At 34.6% G+C, this 14,921-nt stretch overlaps 1 protein-coding gene across 1 annotated transcript; it reads left to right on the top strand.

Annotated features, from left to right (window-relative positions):
• Nucleotides 1–1,289: 1,289 nt before the first annotated feature.
• LOC107189429 (SEC14-like protein 5) lies at nucleotides 1,290–11,127 on the top strand (the record flags this gene model as incomplete). The annotated part of the gene is made up of 7 exons (XM_015577959.1): nucleotides 1,290–1,410; nucleotides 1,507–1,631; nucleotides 1,900–1,968; nucleotides 8,714–8,963; nucleotides 9,057–9,172; nucleotides 10,804–10,946; nucleotides 11,023–11,127. Coding segments are annotated over 7 exons (894 nt in total), but the record flags the coding sequence as incomplete, so codon positions are not given.
• Between the last annotated feature and the right edge of the window lie 3,794 nt (nucleotides 11,128–14,921).

The following is a 14,921-nucleotide window of genomic DNA, read 5'->3' on the forward strand; positions in this document are numbered from 1 at the left end:
CTGAATCTATAAATGTGAAATTGTGCATTAAAAACAAACATAGTGGATTTAACTGTGGTTTATTATAAATGTTTTATAGAAAATATATATTTTAAATAAAACAAAATTAAAATTAAACAAAGTTAAAGAACTTATTTCTTATTAAACTATTATTATAATTATTAATTATTATTTAACAAAATCATTATTTATCGTCATAAACTTGTACCGTTGGGTGACTTCCGCAACCCGCAACCCTAGCGCGGTCATAACATCCTTACATCTAATTTTGCAATATTAAAAAATAAGGTACAATATTAATAGACGAAAGCTATGAAAGGACGTTCATTAACGTATATATTATTGTAGAAATTATTACATTACGCTGAAAATATAGCCATCTTACACATTTGTAACTCACAATCAGATATAAATAATTTTGTTGGCGTGGAGGGCATTAAATTGTTGTAATGCAACATACAATAAAATACACTAATCTCGAAAAATTGAAATTCAGTTTAAGTAAAATTAAATATCATTTAATCTTAACGAACGCTTGATTGTAACAAACAATGCGTCGTTATATTTTCACAACTATGATCCGATATATTCCCACATTTAGTATAATTTTTAATTATTTCAGTAGGCAAACAGTAAACAAAATTTCATTGAATTATTTTTGAGAAATTTGAAAACAGGAATTTATTTATTATTTTCTATGTCATAAAAATGATATTTCGACTTCAACAAGTATTATTCAAATAGGTCAAACTTGCTAAATTAAAAGAAAAGAAAAATTTCCTACGTTCGACACATTCGTAGTCGTAAGCTTAGCGCTTGGTGCGACCCTTGTCTATAAATAGAATGGGAATGGTATCGGGATTTGGGCTTTCGTTACTCTACTACGTAACGGTGATCATAAAAGTGGGAGCGGTTGTAGGCCTGTTAGCGGGCCGTCGGTCGTACAGGGGTAACACTTCTCGTCCCGGTATAGGAGCGCTTTCACACAAATGCTACTTTTTTCATCCCTGGGTATCACTGATTCCACGCCCCCCCCCCACCGTCGTAAGGATGACACCTGGACAATAATCGTGGATCAACAATCAGTCAATAATCACGAGGTCCCTGTATGTTCAACGTGAACAGTAGAAAATGAAAATACTTGAAACGTTTAAATTAAATGTATCAGCCTTTCATACTACAATATTGACCACATATTTCAGAAGTATTACGATCTGTATTCATCTGATTTGTGAACCCAGAGACACTTTATTAAAAGTAAAATTGTTTGTAATCATTTTTTGTTGTAGGCTTTGCTACGTATTATTGAAATTGTTGAAATAAATTATCCAGAAACCATGGGAAGAGTTGTCTTTATGCGAGCTCCAAGATGCTTTCCCATTCTATGGACACTTATTAGTACATTTATAAGTAAGAATGCATTAAGTCTTGTAAAATCGTAGATAATATTCGTTGCACTATGAATTTCTTTAAAAGTGTTTTAACTTTTATCATTATCTCACACAGATGAAAATACAAGAAAGAAATTTATATTTTATTGTGGCACGAACTATCAAGAGGAAGGTCCAGGCAGCCTGACAGAGTACATTAGCTCCGAAATTATACCCGAATTTTTGGGAGGATCATGTGAGGTAAGGATAACCAATATTACCTATTATATCATTAGTATAAAAATTGCAATTTTATTTTTCTAAACCCCGTAATTCTAACAATAGTTGAAAATGTATATTTATTAGATGATTATAGCTAACAATAGTATCCTTCATATGTAAAATTAAGAAATAACTTTGCTATATATTTTTCATCTCAAGTAGAAACACGTGCATATTATAGTCTACATATGTATACTATTGCACAGACTGAATTTCATGTTGAACAATAATGTATTTTAACGAATAGGCCAATATCTGCGAGGTTTATGATATGGTACCTCGAAGATTTTATATTTTCGACGCAACTCCTATTGACGTAAGGATTTTTCTATCTTTGTTTTATGTGTTTAAAGCTGTAGTGATATGTGGTGTTTCGTTCTGCTTTTGTGATAATCAAGATTAATAGAAATTTTAGTAAAATAGTTGATTGTTTATATTTTATGAATATATTGCGATATATGTGTTATAAAACAGTTAAAAATTAGTGCAGAGACAGAGAAGATATTCCGTATTTTTTTTATTGCATGTAGCACTTCTAATATAAGGAAACAGTATCTTATTAAAAAATTTGACTACAGTGTCTGACATTATTTCTGACCCATTTTGATCGAATCACCACGGCATCAAACATGTTGAATGTTGGTCTATGTCAACACATTACAAGAATACAGGAGATATTTTGAAGCCTCCACGTTTAAAAATAGCTCCAAACATACCATAAATGAAAACTTAGAAGTTATAATTGTAATTCTTAAATAAAAAAGACATTACAGTTTTTAAATATTTAAACCACTATAAAACTATAATACTTGTTTAATTCACATAAGTTTGCTTAATTCATTTACATGTCACATTATTCAATGAGAGATAATTCTGACTAGAAACAAGCCTACATTCGAGGCAATTACGACCGCAAAGAGTTAGCACAGTAGAACGATCTCTATGTACTCAAATCCATCAAGGAACGAAAGGAGATGTAAAGTACATCTGGCTTATTCAATTTTTGACGCACAAGGAGAATATGATTTCGAGTTTTCTCCACTGACTTCACAAATTTAATTCATTCATTTCTATTTTATGGTGTGCCAAAATATTTGAAACTCGTGTTTGAAATTTTCATCGAAGTATGCTACCCTAGTAGCACAATAATATTAGTTAAATATGTTTTTCAAATATTGAAAAAAAATTTTTTTAGCCATACTTTTTAATATGAAATAAATATTGAATCCAAATATTGTATACATATACAGTAAATGTAAAATACATTCGAGGCAATTACGACCGCAAAGAGTTAGCACAGTAGAACGATCTCTATGTACTCAAATCCATCAAGGAACGAAAGGAGATGTAAAGTACATCTGGCTTATTCAATTTTTGACGCACAAGGAGAATATGATTTCGAGTTTTCTCCACTGACTTCACAAATTTAATTCATTCATTTCTATTTTATGGTGTGCCAAAATATTTGAAACTCGTGTTTGAAATTTTCATCGAAGTATGCTACCCTAGTAGCACAATAATATTAGTTAAATATGTTTTTCAAATATTGAAAAAAAATTTTTTTAGCCATACTTTTTAATTTGAAATAAATATTGAATCCAAATATTGTATACATATACAGTAAATATAAAATAAATATTTAAAAAATATAAACTAAATATTCATAGACTATAAAAGAAACGTTTAAAAAATATGAGTTGAATATTTAGATAATAGCAAATAAATACTGAAAGTGTAAAAAGAATGTTTAAAAAAATTAAAATAATTTTTATACGTCGTTTCACGTATCCGAAATTAGTCTTCTCCGTGATTATCCCCCCCCCCTACTCTATTAAACACTTTCGGCTTCGGAAATTTTTCGCTACCTGTGGGGCTTCGAACTCGTGACTTACGGATTACTGGACAAGCTGCTTCCTGAATGAGCCGTGTGGACCTTCTCTTACAGAGATGATTTTTCAATGCATATATGGGGTTCGCTACATAATGACTCAAGCAAATCGAATTTAAATATATTGTACTACATAAGTAAGCTATGACAACACGATAGAATCAATTGGAAGAAATACCTATACCCTTCACCGACCGTCTTTTAACGGGTGTAAAACCTTCAAAAGTTGTACCGTCTCTGCTGATCCACATGATTGCCACATTACCGCGACCAGCCCCGATCGACTTCACCGACCGTGAAGATTCTTACCATAAAGAAGTGTTGCGCACGTGCACAGACTCGGACCACATTTATGTGTTAAATTATTATATCTCACTTTCCTCCAAATTTCAGATCAAATCAGCAATAATCAGTATTGAAAAGTGAGTGGAAACAAATATTTCTTGTATATTCAGAAGAAATATTTTCTTTCTAATAGTAAATGAATATCTACTCTATATTTGGAGAAAGATATGTTTTCATAATAAAATATAAATATTTCTTGTATATTCGGAAAAAAATATTTTGTTTCCAATATTAAATGAATATTTCTTCTATATTTGCAAAAAATATTTTGTTTCCAATATTGTAATTGTTTATTGATTTCCCTATAGGGTTCCAATGATTTCTATTTCTTATCGACTATCTCTCACTCTACCTTATTTTACTTAATCGCTATCAGCTTCGTCGCCCTTATCCGCTTTTCCACTCTTCCCATCTCTTTCTCTCTCTTTTGCTTGCTCGTTTATCTTATACTTACATCTACGCTTGATTCTATAGAATGTATTATATTTTTTTAAAAAATATAATACATTATATAGAATCAAGCGTAGATGTTCTACAATCCTTCCATTCGTTCATTCTTTCATTCCTTTCTTCCCTTTTCACTCCCCCTTCCCTCTCTTTTTCAGTCCCCCTCCTGTCTCACCTCCTTTCTCAACTTTTCCAGCTCTTTCCTCCACTTCTCCCCCTCTCCCTCGTCTCCTAGTATCTCTCTCACTCTCCTGTCAACCTACTGTCCTCTCTCCTCCTTGTCTGCACCACTCCCACACGTGTTCTCAAGTCTCTATCTTTCCTTCTGCATACCTCGCTTCATTCACTTCGTTCCCTACTCGAAATCTTACTACCCTTTTTTTTACGGGGGGAAAACCTTGAAAAGGTGCACCGCCTCCGCGGGGGGCGGAGACGGCCAATGTGGGATTTCACCCACTAAAAACCCCCCTTGGCGTAGGGCTGGCATCGGGAACGCTCGGTATGATCGCGGCCAGCCCCGCCCATTGCCCTCCCCTATAGGTGTTTAAGGGAAGGGCTCTTCTCTGGAGGGGGGCGATTGCCCCTTCCCCCCCTGAAATCTTGCTACCCTACTCCATCTTACCTCCGCCCACCCTTTTTTGAGATAGTCTGGAACCCCAGCTCCCTTCACTACTCTATACCACCCGTTGTATTTCGACTCTCTTATTCTCTCCCATCTTTCCTTCTCATGTATTTGTCTACCTCTTCTATTTTTTCATCTTCCATCTCTCCCGACTCCCTCTTCTCTTCATTTCTTCCATTCCTACCCCTCTTTCTCTAAGAAATCCCCTTCTCTCCTTCTTCCAACTTGACGACTCCCTTTCTTCCCCCTCCCTCATCGTCAATTACTCCCAACAGTTCCTTGTTAGTTCGTTTCCCCTCCCTTCCCATAGTTTTCTTTCGAGTCCCCATGTTCTTTCCCCAGCTCTTGTGCTCAGCTTGTATCTCTGAGTCTCTTCCCTCACCATGTATCCTGGTGTACACCAATCCACTCCTAGTGTCCACCTCAGATACCTTTCCTATAGAGCCTCCATCTCCCTCCATTCCTTCCAACCCCATATCTCCACTCCGTATGCCAGGACTGTCCACACTAGCGTCCCACAGCCATATTCTTCTCTCCCAGTCCTTCCCTATTCCCCATACCCATTTCATTACGACCCCTGCCGTCCTCACCCTTTCCCTTACATAAGCTTTGCTTTGACCATTGCGCATCAGCGATATCCCAGGTAATTGTATTCCTATACGTCTTCATGTTTCTTCCCTTTCCATCTCCATATTGTCTTTTTCCACCTTCCCCCCTCCTCTCCTAAACCTCATCACTTTCGATTTTCCTTCGTTTAGTGTGAGTTTCTTTTCGTCCAAATGTCCTCCATATGCTCCTCCACTTCCCCAAGTAGCACATCATCTGCGTATGCTAGTATGTATACTTCCTTCCTCCCGATATATACCACCCAATATATCCACCCTTTTTCCCTTTCCTAATTTTCTCCTCCATATCCGCCGTCGACAGATTATACTGGTACAGGCTCAGAGAACACCCTTGCCTAATCCCCCTCGCCGTCCAAAAGACGTCTGACATCTCTCCCTCACCCCCTCCCCTTACTCTGCCCTTCGTTGCCCATAACACCTCCTCTATCCTTTTCCTTAACCCTTCTCTCACCCCCTCTTTCTGTCTACCGAATCAAATGCCGCCTTTGGGTCTACGAAAAGCGCTATTAATTTCCCTCTTTCTTTTTCCAATTGCCCGTTTATAACGTAGATTCGTCACATATATATTATCTATGTGGTATGTGGATGAATGTAGCATGGATCGGTCGTGGGTATGTTTGTAGCCGAGCGTGAAAGATTTCCGAGAGCAAAGTGAGAGTGAGATTTGTTTAGCTTCGTGCAGAAGAGTTTCGTGTGACTGTTTAGACTGGATATTGGGTGATTGGAATTTCTAGGAATGGTTGCGTAGTTCGAGAGCGAGGGATGCAAGGCTTGGGTGTGTGTTGTAGGTGTGGATGCTTAAGAGAGGGCAGAGTGCGTGGTTTCGAGTCAGTCTGTTGGATAAAAGTCGAGTTGTCAGTCGTTGTCGTAGATTAGTCGTTTGTCGTGTGTTGTAATGTAGTCGTTTTGTTGTTTTGTTGTTTTATGCTATAGTTCTTATATTAAATATAGTTTCAGTTATCATAATTTGTTGCGTTCCAACTGTTTTATTACCCGCATCCGTATAAAATCCCTACATCCATTGTTCCCATCCCTTTCCTAAAGCCCATTTGGTTCGGTGGTATCATTTCCTTTTCTTCCATTTCTTTTCTTAACCTTTTCGCCAGCACCGTTGTGTAGGTCTTACCCACTGTTGACATAAGCGTGACCCCCCTATACTCCCCTACCTTTTTCCCTTCTCCCTTCTTAACTATTACCCCCTCCTTCTACCCTTCCGGCCAACCTTCTCCCTTCCATACTCTGTTACAGCATTTCCACGCCCATTCTTCTCCTTCTTCCCCTCCATATCTCCACACTTCGTTTGGAATTCCGTCGTTTCCTGCCGCTTTCCTGTCCTTCATAGTTCAGAGGGAATTATCCAGATTGTTTTATATATAAAACAGTCGATGACCTCCTCAATGTTGTCATCTGTGGTTCTTGACACATTGCTCAGTCACCAACTCTTTCTTCCTTCTCATCGGTTCCCACACATTTGAAAATTATTTGCCTGCAAACATAACAAAAAAAGGTGTAGCGTAATGTTAATAAACAATATATTCGATGCTTACTTCAATTCAGTCTAATGGTTTATGTATACATATAGTGTACCGTGAACACTAATATTTATAAGAAAATGTCGTTAAGCTTATTTCTACTCAATAACAATATTTTCAAATGAAAGAAATGACCATGTGAATTTGAAACGTGGATTATTTGCGGAAAAATCCGAAGGGGCAGCACAGGGCAGCGCACACAGAGACAGGTGTAGAGATATGCTTGGTATGAGCACGGTGGAAGTAGAGTAGGAGCTTCAGCTATGTTTTTCAACATTACGAGTATATATATTACGAGTATACGTGTATGTATTATTGCATAAAATGTAAATATGTATTATTTCACAGTGAAATATTTACATATACTTATTTCTTATTATAAGCGATAAAATACGAACAATATAAACTTCAGTAATACAGAAAAGTTAATATTTCATTAGCATATATTATTAATATTTGTTGACATTTAATTTTGTGATTTAATATTAAATAATCATTTAAATACTTAAATATCGATTGCAGCTGCATTTAGATAAAATATAATCGATTTAAAATGTAATAAAGTAAATTGCGCAGTTTTACTGCATTTGTGAGGTGAAGCTGCCGTCAGAATATTAGAGCTCTCTTCAATTTCTGACGTTACATCATGACACCAGGCCTATTATATTGCTGCTGCTAGTTTACTGTCAGTACTGCTGTAGCAGACCGTCTAGCACATTTGCAGCAAATCTGCACATCGGGTCTACAGCAGAATCTAGTAATATATGTTTAGAGCAGGTCTGGCTGACTGGGCTCCATTCGATACGAGTACTTTTTTCGATACCTACGTGGTATCGCAACCGTATGTATCAATACCAAAAGTACTGGGTATCGAAAAAAAGCTATCGAGTAATGTACTTGTATTTACTTGTATCGATTCATGCATACATTATTTCCCCGGTTTCGCTAGCAAGGAATGGAATACTGAAATGATACAGGGACTTCTGACACATACAGACTACAGACTTCTCTCGATTATCATCCCGAACTCGGGTCTGCGCCGGGACAATAATCATATAGAGAGAAATGCTTCAGACCCTCCTAAATTCGTTTTTTGTCCGAAGCACAAGCCTCGGCAACAAAAGCGGAGGTGCAATAAAGTATGCGCTTGACAGATTTCATGGCCTCCACCTCCCTCAGTGGTGGGGATAACGCCTGGACAATAAACGCGTACGACAAGCCAGACGATAATCGAGAGGAACCTGTACATGTTTTAGCTTTTTCTATAATTTTGTAGTAGGTACCTTCTATAATACATTTAAAGTTACTTTTTACAATAATAAAAATATCATTTAATATAGTTATGTAATATGTTAAAAGTTATAATTAATATTAAGAATTGTTATATTAGAAGTTATAATCAGAAAAAGTTACTCAACAGGTTCTGAAAATGGACCCAGGCAGAGCCTCAATTCAGTTTCCAAAGTACGCAAACAGTGTTGTATGGTGGGAAAATCCACCAGCATGACCGCTCGAAAATTAGATGCATTCTTTATATTATTGTATTACAATTATGTTATATTATTCCATCATAAATGTAATTATATTTTTTCTGATGTCAGGTTTATATTAACGAAGGAGGACTTGTACCGAAACATCTTTACAAAATGGACTTAGAGAACACATCCACTGAACATGAACAAAGTTTATACCATTCCATTAGCCTAAGTCGCGGACAAATACATCGCATAATAATACATTCCAACGATCGAGGGTCAGTTTTAACATGGGACTTTGATGTAATGCGACATAATGTGATATTTACTGTGTTGTATCAAGCTAATGATGACAACAAGCAAATTCTTTCTTCAGGTACATATAGAAAAGTATTATAGTACACCTTTAATTATACAGAAAACCCTTTTACTATCTAATTCTTCATAATGCAATAATTAATGTTTACAGGTTCTTCAGAATCTCTGGCAAATGAAGCTGCTGAAGTACTAGAAACTGAAGAAGTAAAGGGACACTTCGTTAAAGTGCAACCCAACATTCTTTGTCATGACGGTGAAAGTATTCAGGTAATTGTATCTACCGTATGACCCAGATTATATTAGTTAAAATATTTTAAGTGGCAGTACGGAGCCCAGGTGGAATGAAAGAGAGTACTTACAATCAGTGCCTCTTACAGAGGCAAACATGGATACTTATTGATATTTAAACTTGACCTAATTTGCCGTCCGTAGTATCGCTGAAAAATATCGTAGTATTAGTAGCTAAACTACATAGTAATGAAATTCAAGAACAGGTTGACTTGTGAGAACTATTCCATGTTAAATATATTACTTTCTGTTCTTGATGTCAAAGATTTTATTGAACTTGAAATACGATGTAGTCAGTATGAAACGAGAGGAGGGATTACGTTAACAAGGGGTGGCACCTGTGTAGTACTATTATGTAATTCATTTAACTCGATTTCGGGAAATTAAAACTAAAATTACTTTTCTGAAATATTAATGACAGGATCTATATTTATTCTTTTTAAAAACATCTCTGAATACTTGAGTAAAATTACATTTTAATTATATTGATAAAATTTAAATTTAATAACAGTTACAATTAAATGGACTTAAAGTTCGTCACTTGTTCATGAATGTTGGATCCAGTCTCCAACTGATTCAATAATAGGGATTGAATTTGTTTCAAAGGAATTATTTTGTATGTATTCTTCAGCATTCATTGTTACAGTTACCCCATCAGTGAATGGACTACAGTTAATCGACAATCTTTTTCTTTTTATCATTACCTCACTACAAAATATATTTATATTAATTCCTTTTTTATTATTATTGTTAATTATTGGAATACAATTTTAGAATTAATATTCATGTGAATGAACAATTTCTTAAAACTCCGAAAACAATCGAAAAAAGTTTTACTTTCATAATTTAGGTAATAATATATCGACATATTAAACACAAAAGATGCATTATTTGAATAATCATTAGAATTCAATTTTAAAAATGTTAATTCAAAAATGTAGAAAAACTTCAAAAAGTACTTGAAACTTTTAAACCTACAGCTAAAGTAAACTTTTTAATTTTTTACATTATATTTGTTCTGATTTTTGGCAGACTTGAGGAAATGTGCATCACTTTTTATTTTTTCGGAAAATTCGGAACAACTTTCTTTCAAATTAAAATATTTAAATAATTTATTTTTTATAAGTTCAACCGAACACCTGTTTCGTTCATTTCTCCATTTAGTTGACATGACACTAAAAATTCTGTCACAGTATGCTGATGTTGCAGGAATTTAAAACTCATTGAATTCGACACATTTTAATTTCGAAATAAAGGACATTTGGCATTTTCTTCTAAACTTATAAAAGGACAAGGACAGGAAAGCTGATTAAAGGACTTTCCTTTCCAAAAAAAGCACGGTTAGCAACCCTAGACCCTAAGTACAATATCAATAGGTGTCGCCGCACAACGCATTAATTTACAATCGCGTTATACATATTGACAAGGATTATACAGCCACTTTATACGATCTGTATTTAATATGATTATTTTCCACTCGTTTTACGACTCGTAGCACACGAGGTGTCCTACCCATCGACATTCATGACCCACGCGGTAGCAACTCGTTACCAAACCGAGTGACAGAGCTGTTATAGAGAGTGTACTTGATTTGGTATATTTTGTTTCAGGGATCTCATATAATGCAAGAAGCAGGAATATATGTGTTGCAGTGGTATAATCAAGATGACCAAGGAGAGTTTCTTCCATCCATAAGTGGTCACAAAGCGCAGTTGATGTACTTTTATGAGACATTGCCATCGGTTCACTATAGGTATTTTTAACCTTATATTACCCACACAATGATTGATATAATTTACATAACTATTTCTGTTTCTTTATTTTTCTAGAGGGTCGATGATGAGTTTACAGTCTGCTGTAAGTGGAAAGTCAGAAGCAAGCTCTGCTTTATCCAGATGACGCCTTACACGTGTAACGTACAAAATTAGTCAATGACGGGAATTACGTTTCTTCATTTATTTGGGAATCTCTACAAATTATAATTCTTTCTGTGTTATTTTAATTATTAGATTTAATTTTATAATCTGTGTTTAAATTCAAAGCGTATCACTCTTAGTACTGTAAGTAGAAAGCACGATATTTTAATTTCAAGACAAATGTAAAATAAAGAAATGTTAAATTTATGAAAAATGTTTTTAAAAAACATTTATTTTCAAAATATTGAATATATGGGATAAAAGGTAGAAACCTTTCCATGTCTATTTTGTGTAATAAAACGTACTGTAAATATTTACAATTTCCTTGTCATTTTTCTACAAAGCACATTCTTTATCGATTTTTACCGATTGACATATACATGTATCATTTACATCAAAAAGGTAAGTATCATTCAGCAGTTTTCCGACAATCGAAATATGTAATTGCATACATCATTCCGACTACCCGAGTGTTAGTAGTCAAATTGAGAACTCTTTTAATAAGTTGCAATTGAAAATAAACGGTTATTATTTAATTTTGTTTGCTTAATAGTTCAGGTTTAAAACATTCTCTTTATCTCATTTATAGTCTATACATTCTACAGAAAAGTAATAATTCTACCTGTTTCGGAATGAAAATATAAGAAATGCGCTCGTCAAAGGTAAATAGGACAGGGCGCTCTCGCACCATGCTGCGAACCTGTCAACGATTATGTGCGTCCAACGCCGATTTGCTAGTTTCGTCCCTGAATTTCCTTTTCAGGATAGAACTAGCTATCCTAGGGCGGTCGTTTCAATCCAATGATCGACCCGGCCCGCGATAACCTCGCAACATAAACACTACCGAATAAACCTGAGGTCTCTAGTCTTACGACCCGTAGTAGATTTTGTTTTCGTTTGGAATTTAGTGAATTTGTACGTGATATGCGAGGTAACAATAAGAAACAAGCTTGATGGACCACCCTTCTTGTAATGGAGCAACAAATCTAACAAGGGATATCATTAAAATATAAAACACTAATTTTTATGTAATTTGGTACATGGATAATATATTAAAAAATATATTACATGTATTTTTTTAGCTGCTGAAATTCAGATCTAGGAGGTGAAAACAGCCCTCAAATCGGGGAGTGAAAACCACATTTCCTTTAATATGTATCTTGCAAATTATTCGACTTACAATTACAAAAATATATTTGTTAATGAAAATGGTATATTTGTCATGCCCCAAAAATATCTAGACCAACCAATCTATCCTTCTAATAGCGAATTCGGGAACCCGCACTGGTGCGCACTGAGTGCCAACTTTTTCGGTGCCGCACATTTGGATGATGCTTTCTGCCCCAGTGCAGTGCAATAATCGTATTCGGTTGTGTTGCACGATTAGCATGCAACTTTTGTATCGTATTCGACGAACAAAAACTGCCCCAGTGCAGTGCAAAATTTGCATTCGGCTAAACGAAATGAACTGAACGAGGGCGAGTTTTATTGTACTGATATTTTCGGCAGTGCGGTTTGGTGGCACTGGTGACACGAAATTTGGCGCCAAATCGTATGGTGTATAAACTGTAATTACATATACCCTATACAGGGTGTCTCAAAAGTGCCTCTCTTCCGGGTAATGAGGAGTTGCTGGGGTGATTTGAAACCACTTTTTCCTTAACGAAAATGTTTGGTGCGGCTTCGTTAACGAGATATTAACGAACATATATCAACGATACAACTTGTGGGGAAAAAGTAACGAATTAAGGAAAAGACCTCCTACCACCTGGTTTTGAGAATTATTGAAATTTATGCCAAATTATCACTCAATTTAACATTTATTTCAGTACCTGGAATAAATTTACCAAGTGGTAGGAGTAGACTTCTTCTACTCCGCTTTTCCCCTAGTGGAAGCCGAGTTGCTCGTGGGTGTACTCGTATTTACTCGCATCGATTCATCCCTAGACTCCAGTTATTGTCCTCTCTTTCTAATGCCGACCAGTGCCGCCGACTAATGCAGACTTCATTCCTACCATAAGACCGCGCACCGCGCACTGCGCAGTCTATTATATATATTATGTATATGGGTGATATGTAGGATATGTAGTGATATGTAGACGATATAGGCTATGGGCTATTCTGACCTTCTGATACCTTCTATACCTCGTCGGTGACGGAACATAAAATTCAGTGGATATGTTTGCACTTTGTTTATAGACAAGTAAGTTACACGATCCGCCACACGAAATAAACATTAATTTGTGCAGTGAAAATAATACAAATACAATAAACAATTGTTTATTTTCATGTAAAACTGGTGCTGGTCAAAAGTACAAACACATAATTACTATTTACACTGTTGTACATCAAGAGGTAAGAGACAAACAATAACTGGGTGGACTGTTGATTTTGTCGTAATTTTTGATAATTAATTAATAAAATAATCTTTGTTATTTTACAGGGAAGGGGTCTCAAATCTTCAGGATTTATACATGTAAGATACAAACTTAGATAGATGATGAAATATAAATATTTAAAGCAAAAGTTTTACATTTAAATAAATATGACTGGAATAATATTGTATGTTAATAATAAAACTTACAAAATAGTGAACATACCTGGTAAAATTAAATCATTCCTGAGAAAACGCAAACTGCACACATAATACATGTACGTAGACCCACAACTGTAATACCCAAGGTACCTTTAATAATTATTTGGACAATTTATTTACAAAAATGATAATCACTCAAGCAATAGCTGCGGAAAATTTACGAAAAGCGAAAGAAAAAAGTAAAAATTATTATGACAAAAATATAAATCTGCAAAATTTTGAAATTGACACGATGTTTATTTATTAAAAGAACCGAGAACTTCTAAATTTCATCTTCCATGGGTAAGACCATATAAAATTGTACGAAAATTTAATGATTATAATGTTGAAATACTCATAAGAAATAATAGAACAAAAATTGTTCATATTAATAAACTTAGCAGCAGATTAAGGCGGATTAAATTTGTTAAGTTGAATAGTAGTTTAAGATTTTTATGTGTTTCATCAATTAAGTTATTATTAAATGGAGTTATTTGAATTATAATTTTAGAAATTTTAAAGTTTTTTTATCAAATATAAAACATTTTTATAATAACGGGGGTGGTGTTACGTATTCACCTGTATCATTGGTTTGATTTAGAGCGCCATCTATATATAATGTATACTGTATGTTCCTTTAAAGGCGCTAAATTTAACTCTTATAATTAATTGATTAAATGTCAAAATATAATGTTTATTAATTAGTTGCTAAGGAATTGTTCATAGAATAGATTAATAGATGAAACGCTCGTTTAAAAGATCAAATTGTCCAATTAAATTAGTTGTTAAAGATTTTATTCATAAAATTTGTTGTCAAAAAAACAAGAAAACATCATGTATAAAAACTCACGAAAAATCAAAATGATATTCAATTAAGAACTTGATTCTAACGTCTAAAAGTAAACTTGTATTTAATACAAATAATTGTATTCTATTTCCTTGTGTTAATTTAAATTATATTTCATTTAAATTGAGTTGTTTGTTAATGTTTAAATCTATATTAATAAAATAAGAAATTGGAGTTTAAAAGAAGTTCTCCTTTACAAATTTAAAATAACAAGCAGAGCGGATGGCGCTCCACGGGTACCAACCCAATTCTTTGATTAATATTTTCCTCAAATTTGGATGCAACAACGGTCATTTTTCTAGACTCTAGAGGAATTAGGCTTCGATCGTCCTTCACTGATCTATATAGTATATAGATCAGTGTCGTCCTCCTTCCCCATGGACCTACTTA

The sequence above is a fragment of the Dufourea novaeangliae genome, unplaced genomic scaffold, assembly GCF_001272555.1.
Source record: "Dufourea novaeangliae isolate 0120121106 unplaced genomic scaffold, ASM127255v1 scaffold148, whole genome shotgun sequence".
NCBI lineage: Eukaryota > Metazoa > Arthropoda > Insecta > Hymenoptera > Halictidae > Dufourea > Dufourea novaeangliae.